The sequence below is a fragment of the Manacus vitellinus genome, unplaced genomic scaffold (genome assembly GCF_001715985.3).
Source record: "Manacus vitellinus isolate BGI_N305 unplaced genomic scaffold, ASM171598v3 scaffold_2_pilon, whole genome shotgun sequence".
Lineage (NCBI taxonomy): Eukaryota > Metazoa > Chordata > Aves > Passeriformes > Pipridae > Manacus > Manacus vitellinus.
The window spans coordinates 6872227-6883731 of record NW_021940208.1 but is presented as its reverse complement, the minus strand read 5'-3'; the positions used below and the strand labels follow the sequence as shown (position 1 = coordinate 6883731).

Sequence of the window (11505 nt, the reverse complement as noted above, 5' to 3'; positions counted from 1 at the left end):
TTCCCCCTCGTTAGCTGTGGCCACGCAGGAAGCTCAACCAAACATCAGGAAAATATACAAGAACATTGCAATGAAATTACAGTTTGAATTGGGTCATAACTCCAATAACACGTACACTCCGAGTTCCTCCCTTTAACACACTTAAGAAGTCGGCAGTTTACTGCCCTCATATTTATTCTTAAATCTGATAAGTGCGCATAATTAAAAGCGTTACAAAAATCAGCATTTGTACTTCGGGAAGATTAAACCGCCCAGCGGGAGGCTCAATCTCTCCCGACCAGGTGCGTCTCCTGGGGCCTGTCAATGCGGAAGAGCAGCTCGGCAGGCTGGAAGTACCCCAGGTACTGCACACTGTCCGGGCTGGTGTCCTGGTGGTAGTGCCCTCCTTCTCCGTGGTGGCTGAAACAGTGGGTGTGCTCCACACGCAGATCAAACCCCTGTCACCAGAGAAAGAAAGGTCGATCAACAAGGCATTCATGTGAACAGCATTTAAAAGTCTTTCAATTTTAAATTCTTGCCCCTTCTCCTGTCAGAAGATGCCCTGCTAAAAAGTTTTTCTCCATCTCTCCTAAAAGTCTCCTTCTAGGTACTGGAAGGCTGCCATAAGGTCTTCCTGGAGCCTTCTCTTCTCCATGGTAAACCCCAGCTCTCTCAATCTGTCTTCATAGGAGAGGTGCTCCAGCCCTTTGATCATTTTCATGACCCTCCTCTGGACCCATGCCAACAGGTCCACATCTTTCTTGGGGCCTCTGGGCTGGATGCAGTGGTCCAGGTGGGGGTCTCATAAGGGAGAGAATCACATCCCTTGACCTGGCCATGCTTTGTTTGATGCGGTCCAGGAATTTTCTGGGCTACAAGAAGACACTGATGAACAGCACACATCAGTTTATTCTGGGAAGATGCACACAATTTATCTGTAAACCAAAGACTGCCCCGTCATGACACAATAAACTCACACCCTTGAACGTATTTAAGCCTACAGTATGTCTCATTTAACTCTGGAAAAATGTTTTTATATTACTTATGAATGTATTGTTATTTATAAAATAGTCATTTTCATCTATGGTTTTCTGCTTACCTTTAAATAAATAGTTTTCCTAATGATGAGCATCTTCATGGTTTTTGAAACCAGATTAGTTTTATTACTGAATTATTTGCTGTTGAATTTAGTGCTTGTGAAAGATGCTAGATAACTTTCCAGCATAAGGCTTTGCAGACTTGAATTTCCATCAGGAACAAGACACATGCTTTCATGTATTTCAACACAGCATTAGCAGAGAGAGTTCTTATGAAAGTGAACTACGTAAACACACACAGCTGAACCAGCTTCCATGCTCTTGGCATTTCTTCCAGCGTGGCCAGCAGTGAATGCAAACTGTGCTGTTGGATTTGGAATGCAAACTTGCAATTGGAACTGAACCATTAAGTTCAATCCACTATGAACAACAACTAGGTTTCAGAACAGATTGACCTAGATTCAACTCAAACAAGTCACAGAAGCGAGAAACTTCTATTTCATTACACCACCTCTGGAAGAGTCTAACACAATACTTACACACTCCTGTTCTTAAAAGGAAGATTACAGCCAAGACAAAATTCATTACAAGTCTCGGTTTAAACTCAGAAATGAACAAGGAGACTCACCGGATCTCTGGAAACTATTACCGGCTGACAAATCAGTGGAGCCTTCATTTCAAAGAATTTGAGCCAGTTATTCACATCCTCATCAGTATTCAGGGGACAGGTAGAAAATTCTGGAGGCTACAGCAAAAAAGAAAGCTTTATAAGTAAAGGAAGACACTTGCATCAAGATACTTTTTCTTTAGCAATTTTCTTTCACTTTTCCCCTTTCCACTATTCTGTTCATTTTACTTCTCAATGAAAAGAAGCTCACCAGTGCCCATCACTGTGTTTCTGCCAGAAATAGAAGTGACCAGAATATTGCTCCTTTCATAGCACAGGTAGTGGAAGAACTACTGAAGTGAAGATTCTCCTGCTCCTGGTACATTTTAGAAGCTCAGTTATTTTCAAAAGAGTCTAATGCTTCTTGTAAATATCATCTCAGTTCACATATTTCATTTCAATTCATTTTACAATAGCTCTCCAATTCTTTAGCTGCCCAAGGATTTCAAGAGATGATGGTATTAAGGCCAAGTAAAACAGCATCACTAGTTTTGTAACACCGATTTTTAATACAGTGCTTATCCTAATAGTTTATGCATACATTTAACAATAAAAAACAAAGTCAAGGCACTAAGATGTTACACCCTGATTTATACTTCTGCTTTCAGGAGGACAAAGAAAGTTACATGAATTGAGAACAACGTACCATAATGTGAATCTTTGCTTTCCCCTTCTGAATGATAAATGTACCACCCATCCCAACTGGCTTTTCTCCGTAGTGTTTCTCTAAAGTTTGTCTCAGGCAGGAAACGAAGTTAAGTTCCCCAGTTCTTCCATTGGCTTTCACTTCAATGACCTGGAAAATAAAGTTAATTGGTCACTGCTGTCTCCTGTTGCAACAGTCTGCAAAGGTCTGTAAAAGCTGTTCTGAAATTCTCTCAAGCTGATAACCCAAAATTACCTTCGGAAAATGCAATTCCCTGTGAGTGCTGCTCTTTCTAGTACCTGACCAACTCTCTTTTCCTGACATCTCTTCAGTGCTAGCTTTGCCTGTGAAGGGTGCTGGGCAGCAAGAGATTTACTCAACACATGAGACAGTGATATGAGCAACCCCTTTCTGTCTATCAGCTGGCTTCCACTGTTACCAAGAAACTCCTGGTACCAGAGAAGACTTTTCAGTTTTCATGCAATAGTCAGTTTTTGACTGCTCTGCCAACACATCTTTGTGCTGGCTGTTCAGGGGCAGCACTTCTACAAAAAGCTAGACAAGTGCCCACATCTGATTTACACAGGTACATTGCACAACCATTACCTTAAATCACTGCTAGTTTGGACTGGATTTGGGTGAATGATTTATGATGATGGAAAGGTTTTATTAAGCTAATACTTATGCCTCAAAAATTCAAATGCCTCTCGGTCTCCACCAATTCTTCCCCTTGTTCATTGGCATCAGTTCCTTATGGTTGCATGTTTCTCTCGTGGAATTACAACTTTACTATTACCACAGAAAACACATAGTAGAACATTAAATCATGAGTTTCCCTTCAGTCACAAAGCTCTACAAACAAGTCACCTTTGATCCAAGTACACACCTTACCAGGTTGGCCCTCACTGGCATAAAGATTGGCCAACAGTCCAAACTCACAGTCAGTATATTTACTGCTGTACTTCTCAAGCAGGCACCCTTTGTCTGCAGGATTTATCTGAGCAACATAGCTCCCATTTACAGCAGGCTTTTTTTCACTCTTAGTTTGAACAATAGGGATAAGCTGAGAAAAAGAACATACAAGAGTTAAGTGAGTCAATCAGAACACATAAGAGTGAGTTAAATGAACTGAATTCACTTAAACACTGTTTAAGCTTTGGACCATGAACCCAAGAAATAATCCTCTTCATCACATAGCTCTGTCTCTCAGGATTACATTTGAACTGGTAAGAAAAATGCACTAATATTGTAATGTAAATGAAAGATCCAGAAAAGAGATATTCTTTTTCTGGACAATTAAATTTAATGTCATGTGGAGATGAATGCTAGTGATAAAAAAAAATAAACAAAAAAAGGAGGAAAAAAGTATCTGAGGTCCAATTCAAGTACTGGAATTCTACGTAATACTTTGTTAGTGTACAGTAACAACCACTATAATAGTGGCCCAAATTTAATGTTGAGATGGGCTATCTCACCTGCCAATAAATCCATTAAAAGGAGATGCAAGACCAGAGGTTTATGCCTGAAATAACTCTGATTATCCAGTCTGCATAGGCAGTAGTTTTTATCTCCTGCCTCTCTTGCAGTTCACCATTTTGTATGTGGCATTTTTAAAATTTACAATGGTAAAGTCATCCGAGAGGGTGAAATATAGGGAGTATTTTAAAGGCATTTACCAGTAAGTTTGAAAAGCTTTTCTAAATCTTGGAGTTAAAACCTCTGGTCAGGTCTTTGTCAATTAGTTTCAAAAAAATCATGTTTCTTGCATGCTCCAAGGCAACCACATGCTTCCTGAAGAATTACAAGTTAAAAATTAATCTTTATTATCTCAGTAGTATGCACCTCAGTGGATGGCACTCATCTGAATTCTTTCTAATGTGTTTTATGTGCTTGTGGCATGAAAGTATTTGGGGTAAATGGGAAATACCCTGTATGACACTGCTCTATTATTATGATACTCCCATGAATTCATGGAGAACCATTGCACTTATTTACTGACCTCAGCATTTACTCCAAGAATCTTAGATGAAACAGCTCCAGCTCCAAGAATGAATGCTCCGGGCAGCTCTATGTCTTTTGCAACTGTATTTAGATCGTAAACCTGCAAAATAGAAACAACCCTTCCATCCCTGGAAGTGTCCAAGGCTAGGCTGGATGGGGCCCTAAGCAACCTGATCTAGTGGGTGACATTCCTGCCTATAGCAGGGGAGGTTGGAATTAGATGATCTTTAAGGTTCCTTCCAACCCAAGCCTTTCTATGATTCAATGATTTTAGTGTGGTGCTCTGAGCTGGAATTGTCATTCTGTTCACTGTAATCTCTGGATGCATTTAATTCACAACACCCTCATTAATATTTTGGATGATTAGGCTGAACACAGTTTCTGAACACAACAAACCATTTGGTAATAACAAATTTGGTAGATGTCCATTTGTCTTCTGACAGGTGGATTTTGCCTGTATGTTCCCCTGTCATTATACTCAAAAACTGAATTATTGTTCTTGTTGAAATTTCCATGGAAAAAATTGAAGGAAATATCATATAGAGACAGATTGAATGAAGTGTCAGCAAGAAGGCATGATATTCTTGGAAAAGGAGGGTAATGCAAATCCAGTGTTGGCCTGAAAACACAAATACAGCCAGTTTTTACAAAGAAGCGTGGCTGTCACTTGAAATTGCAGGCATGAAACAAGCCATACACGAATATGCAGACATGCCCCTTGTTCAGTAGTTCCTTCCATGGTTCCTGTCACAGATTGTATGTTTCTAAAACTAACTTGTATTTGAGAACAGAAGATGAACCATCAACCACTATACCCTATTTTTGGTACAATGTGTAAGATGTTGTCACATAGTCTATGTTTAACACACATCAGAATCAATCTCGTAAAACACTGAAAAGTTCCTTTCACAAGAGGAATCTTATAGTACCTCTTAGTTGTTAGTTTTGTTTATATTTCAACAAGATACTGCTTTTATTTTGACATTAAACCCCACAGTTACAGGAAAAACTCACTTTTTCTTTCCGTACGAGAGGTATGAGATAAGGAACACCTCCCACATCTGCTATCCTAGGCTTTCCACAGATTCCTGGAAGAATACAGCCAGTTAGCGTGGTAAAATATTTTTTCCTACTAATGCTAAATGAGCATGCAGTCTAACCCACTGGTTCCTCCAACTTCTAAATACTTAGACAAAGTGTTGCACTATTAAGAAGTCTAAGGCCTGAAATGATTCACAGTAGGATTCATTGCTATGCAACCTGTTGTAAAATTAACATTCTCTAAGCACAAAGAAATTAGTAGAGTGGGCAACACCTTCCATTTGCCAGTTCTCCACTACACAGTGGATATCTCTGTTGGGGCTCCCCTTGCAAAATTTTAGCAAAGCTGGAAGCTGTCTGAGTTTCAGGACAATTCATCCCACTTACTTGATCATGTATTTTAAGAAGGGATGAATCACCTTCTGGAAGTGTTTCTTTCACTACATTGATGCCAGAGGGAACTCAGATGAGTAGCACAGATGACATGTCTGTCTTCCAGACAGCTAATTCAAAGAAGATGATTCCCATTCAGAGTAAGATAGTTTCACTTCACTGACATACATGAATGGCAGGACTTTAAAAATTAATGGAAGCACAACACCTTAGGTTCAGATAGGGATTGGCATGGATCTAAAAAATTTCCCCATCTGGAAGAAAACAACTTAATTTTAAAACCTTTTCAGTACACTAAATAAATCTTATGAAATAAGTGGGTATTGCAGTGATAGATTAAGAAAAAAAAATTATGACAAGTACTTAGCAATGACTTGTCCTTGTTCATACTACAAAGCAAATCCAGAGATATAAAATTTAGCTTTCCTCTCATGTATATTCTTTATCTGAAAAACAATTTAAATTTTCCCAACGTCTTCAGAAGATCAAAACCAAGCAGAGTCAGGTAGAAAGAACGGGAGAAGACTTAGTGGAAGAAGGGAATGCTAGATTACCTTTAGCAGGAAATTTGAAGGGCTCCTGAGTCAGATCAGGACAGTCTACAACAGAGACTTGAGCATCGGCAAAGTTCTCTTTAAGCCCTTTCTGCAAAACTGTAATAAAGAATAATGGCAAAGTTATTGACCATGAAGAATTACCAAGAGTTTGTTTGACAAGTTTCTAACAACTATAAATATGTCTGTTTAGATTTATTTCAGCAAGATACATTACTTATGCTTACTCTAAGTAACTCCATTGACTTAATTGTCTGTAGGCACTTGTTTCATGCATCAGAGCTTCGGAGAAAAGCAAAAGTTTGTTCAGATAATTGTTGTCTGCCACATCAACTAATTTAAAGTATTTTAAAAACATTTTCATTGAAATATAATAACTGACTGCTCTTAGTAGCACTAGGAGCAACACAATATGAAGTAACATGGGTAAACTTAAATCACATTCAGCGGGGGGTTTGTTTCAAAGGGCAGATAATTATGATCACAGTCAAATATGATGCAAGAGCAAAGGAGAAAGCAAGTTTTAGATGGAGTGACAATCAGTTCTTCAAATACATTAACCAGACTGTTTGCAATAGCTTGATTATAAGCTCAAACCGTCTCTGCTGTCTGGAAATTTCTGCCGCCACAGCATACTGCCTATCATGTTCATGCTCTTGTGGAGATTTTCTGGCAAGTGCCACTGTCAGTACAAGACAGATAATGAATGGTGCTGGTGATAATGAACCAAATCTGAAATTTTGGTTTTGCTTCATATCAATGGTTTTTAGGCTCAGAACCTGCAAAGTCACTCAAACAACAGGGAGGATTAGGTGAGTGCACTATTGGGAAACAACTTCCAAACCTAAATTGAGTGTGGGATTGTCTTCACATACACTGCTTCAAATATTATGTCAAAAGGTCCAGGTTCTTTCATGCCTGGGGATCTGCTTTGACAGATTTCTCAAACTAAAGAACACAAGATCAAGTCTGTTCTCAAATCAGGCAGTTCCTTATTTGCTCAGAAGACTTTCCTGAGCCTTTGTTTCCTCCAATTAGGATTTCAGCCATACCTTACTTCTCAAGAGCAGATTTACAAAGCTGTTGACCAAAAGGGTCAGTAGAAGTACCTGGCACATTTCTAAATACATCTCAGTACCTTCTGGTAAGTGGACAAGGACGGTAAAAGGGCATTCCTCAAATTATACCCAACAGCTGAACAGCAACAAATCTCGCAGCTTACAGGAGGTCCTTGGGGGGGAAAATGGAAAATTCTGCTTTATGATGAAATTTTTCTGCTACTCTTTCAAGCTGTTCTACTGCAAGTACATGGTGTTTTCTTCAGAGCTCACAGGTCTACAGCAGCTGTGTCCTACTGCCCTAGTCTGACTGAGTGAGAAAAGCACTGAGAACCACCCAGGGTAATCCTGGGATCACACTTTCTCAATGTATGGAAACATCAAACTGACACAGATTTGGGGAAGTGGCAAGCTGAACTTGAGGGTCAACCTGAAAGACAAAAACCTTTAGTAGACCTGCTGCAGGGGAGAGACTACCTTTCTACTAGTGCAAGGAAAGAAGCTCATGAGCAACTGGGTTGGACCCTTCCAACTTCAACCATTCTGTTACTCTGAGCACATTTTGGGAAGGCTTTGGAAAGAAACAAACTAAAGATGTTTCCTGCAGCCCTGTTCTAAGGCAATCACCAAAAGAGGAGCCAACTATGTTCAAGCGAGAGGATCTGCCATGCTACACTGCATCTTGCCTGCTGTGTTTTGAGTAGTCCTGAAAAATAAAGAAATACTGGAGGGTAGAGGAGGGCAGATGATCCTGTATCCGTAGAGAAGTTTGCTCTGCAGTTGTCAAAATTTCACAACCCGTGCACGAATTTGCAAATGCAGCAAACAGTTTTAAAGGGTTTGAGAGCCTGTCTGTGTGCTTAAATATCATGGGGGCTTGGGGGAGGAGTCATTGTTCGCGCTACGAAAATCATAACATATAGAAAAATAATGATGTTCTTTACATCTCAGTGTGTTAAGAGCAGGAATTCTCCATGTACTGCCTGTAGAAAGGTTTTGGTATGAGCTTTAATGTAAGTTTGAAGAGTACATTATAAGTTTGTAAAAAGGTACACATTGCATAACTTACCCCCAGCAAGCTCCTCCAGACTTGGAACGTGAAAAGCAAACCTTTCGACTTTGGCCATTTCTTAACTGGTGCTGATTTCTTGAGGTAAGAAATTACAGTGCAGCACACTGTAGGAGCAACTGATCTGCCAGCAAGGATAATAGTTTAACAATTAAAACAGTCTCCTTTCAATATGGGAATTATTTTTCAATTTCACTCAAGAATGCAAAGACAACAGTAGAACTGTAGTTCTGCCATCAGGAAAGACTAATGGCTTCAATAGTAACATTAAGGATTTATAGATTTTGAAAGACATGTCTGTCAGACCTATAGCTGGCTCAGAACATTACACATGCTAGTCCTCAAGCTTGCAATTGGGTGTAGGCAACACATCCTATGCTGAATTCAGTTCAAGGGACAGGTCAGGAGATCTGTGTGTCCTTTGTAAGCCTGGAATCACAATTTGGTTTTGAAAGAAAACTGGGCTTTTCTGACACATTAGCTGCCTCCTCAGGCCTTCCCAACCTTAATATTTACTTTGCCAGCATTGGCTACAGTGGACTTTCAACCCCAGCTATGATATAGTCTCCAATTGATTCTGGGCATGCGTTTTCCCTTCCAGGGGGAAAAGGCAAGAATCAAAATAGAAAACAACAGCAACAAGTTCTGTGGTATGAGCCTCTGTATGGGTACTGAGCTTGTAACAAAAAGTTTTGTTTGAACATAAGTTTAAGAATGCTTTCACAAATGAACTGTACTTCAGTCAGCCTTGCAACAGCAAAGTGAGTAACTAGGGCAAACCACCAGCTGAGGGCAGAAACAGCTGATTGTACACTACCTAAAAATCAGCTATAGCAATTATTAACTCCTTAGGCACATGCTTGTTGTGCACAGCAAAAAAAAAACCCAAAACAACAAAATGAATCCCACTTATCCAGATGTCAGGTGTTGGAGGAAAATGCCAAAATCCTAACTACATTCCCAGACATGGCAGAACCTTTGTTAGGAAGGACTACAGTGTGAGCTAGCTGTTTATGTATAGTTCTAGCTTCTATTTTTAAAAAATCCCACCTTTTATGACTGTCAAAAATTTTAACTGTCCTTATACAATCAGCCTCTTAAGCCTGCATAAAGGAAAAAAAATAAGACAGTGGGGGAAAAAAGAAATAAGAAGAGTGGGGAGATTATAGGAGTCACCCAACTGAAGTCTTTGAGATCAACGTTCAGCCACCCCAAATTACTGCTGTAGCAAGCAGTAGAGAAGAAAGACTGCAACCTGTAGTTGGTCTTATCCATATCCACGGGTGACTCCCTCCCTCCTCAGGCTGCAAAGGAGAAAGTAACAGAGGAGAAACAAAGTAACAAAGGAGAAAGGCGGGATTTGGTGTCTCTGGTAAAAGCCTACCAGATGGAGGGAATCACAGCCCAAGGAGCAAATCACAGCCCAAGGCTTTTAGCGTGCACCAAGAAAGGGAGTAATTAGCCAGAGAAAGAAAGTGACAAGATGGCTTTGGCAGCATTGTTTTAGATGATTCTCATCCCCTCAGGAACCTCTTGCCACATCTAGAAGGAGGCTGTGCCAGCACTCAACACACTGGTTGCCCTGAGACTGAGAAGACAACCTAGAACTGTTGTTGTGCAAAAGGCAGAGGTAAGACTTGGACACAATTCAAATAAATAGGCTTGGATATAACACCTAGACCATCACCTGCTGTGTAATGGACAGTAGTGAGCTCCCTGCAATCAAGAAAGGAGGGAAAGACTGTGAAAAAGCTTGATGTACCGTAGTCAAACCCGATCTGATTGCTAGAAAGTAGTCCTTACCACGAAAGACACAAAAGGCTAGATCCGTGAGCCAGCACTGCAAGCATTCACAGGGGAGTGAATTGTGTGGTGTAGGACAGGGTGAACCTGAAAGGAGACAACAGCAGACAATTAAGATCCATCACAGAGGGGTGCACTGTCACTGAATTGCTACAGAAGACTTTCAAAGAAAGTGCAACAAGAACGGAGAGAATAAGCATGTAAAGACTGAAAGTTTACATTTGAAGCAGGAAGAAAGCATCAGAGAGAGTAGTTAAGTGTCTGGAGACTGCGGATGGAATGTGAACCATTATATTAATGATGGGGGGGGGGTCTGTCATCAAAACCTGAATTAAAACTAGTTTGGAGGGTTGAAGCCAAAAGGGAGATGCTATAGGCAGGCTAGAGAAGAGTCAGGGAGGGGGATTGGTGGGGGCAGAAAGAGAAAAAATTGAAGATGGCAGTCAGTGAGAGAGGAGAAACTCAGCATGACACCAAGAGAAGCAAAACATCTATAGATGCAGAGGCCGTATTGCTCGGCTGGAGCGATGCGAGGAGACCCCGTACGGGACAGAGGAAGGCTGCGGGACAGCAGAGGGCTGCTTGAGCGGCTGGGATTTGGGGAAGGGACGGGACACGGCGGGACAGGAACAGGCGTGGAAGGCGAGGCTGGGGTCCTTAGGGAAGGAGAGCATCCCGGCAGGCAAAGGCAGCGAGGAGCTCTGGAGCGAGGAAGCACCAAAGCTGGCAGCACGCTTGGCACGGTTGCGAGAGGAAGTAAAGGGTTGCTCAGGCTGGAGCCGCCAGCTCGGAGAAGCCTGGAGAGAAACCCGACAGCAGTAACGACAGCCCCTCACCGAGCGGGAAGCCGGGACGTCCCGGGCGAGGCGGGTGGAGGGACCCGGGAACTGCCCGATCCCTGCTCCGCAGAGACCGCACGTACCTGCACCAGCGTCCGGGCTCGGCTGGCTCGCTCGCCTCAGCTCGTCCCGCCCCGGTCCGGGGACCGCCCACCCTGCTGCCATCCCTGCCATCCCTGGCATTCCTCCCTTGGCCCCTCCTTCGCTTTCCTTCCCTTCCCTCCTCCCTCCCGTCGGCCCGCGCGCCTCTCGCGAGCTCCCGGCGCTATTTAAGCCGCGGGGCGGCCATTTTGCGCTCTTTGCGGTGGGGCGGCGGCGGAGCTGGAGGTGGGTTGGGGTGCGGCGCATCCGCCGCCATCCGCGGTGCGGGGACCCGGGCACCGAGGGAACCGGGGGCGGGTCACAGTCCCGGCGGTGT

At 42.2% G+C, this 11505-nt stretch overlaps 2 protein-coding genes across 4 annotated transcripts in view; both read right to left on the bottom strand.

The window, feature by feature from the left end:
• The window catches only part of MED17 (mediator complex subunit 17), a 13021-nt gene extending 12851 nt beyond the window's left edge, over positions 1-170 (bottom strand). The window contains exon 1 of the mRNA XM_029960890.1: positions 81-170. Within this exon, the coding sequence (XP_029816750.1) occupies positions 81-170 (90 nt within the window). The remainder of the gene's footprint in view (positions 1-80) is intronic.
• Positions 66-11214, bottom strand: CUNH11orf54 (chromosome unknown C11orf54 homolog). 3 transcript variants are annotated; one of them, XM_018071524.1, is made up of 10 exons: positions 11171-11214; positions 10249-10335; positions 8446-8569; positions 6319-6417; positions 5345-5418; positions 4329-4430; positions 3216-3392; positions 2330-2479; positions 1645-1761; positions 66-437 (listed from the first exon to the last, which is right to left on the bottom strand). In XM_018071524.1, exons 3-10 carry the CDS (start codon positions 8501-8503, stop codon positions 264-266), a joined length of 951 nt encoding a protein of 316 aa, XP_017927013.1. In that variant the 5' UTR covers positions 8504-8569; positions 10249-10335; positions 11171-11214; the 3' UTR covers positions 66-263. The 3 variants fall into 3 exon arrangements, with proteins under 3 accessions (XP_017927013.1, XP_017927014.1, XP_008933228.2); XM_018071525.1 differs by having other exon boundaries at positions 11085-11197; XM_008934980.2 differs by lacking the exons at positions 10249-10335; positions 11171-11214 and adding an exon at positions 9496-9530.
• Between the last annotated feature and the right edge of the window lie 291 nt (positions 11215-11505).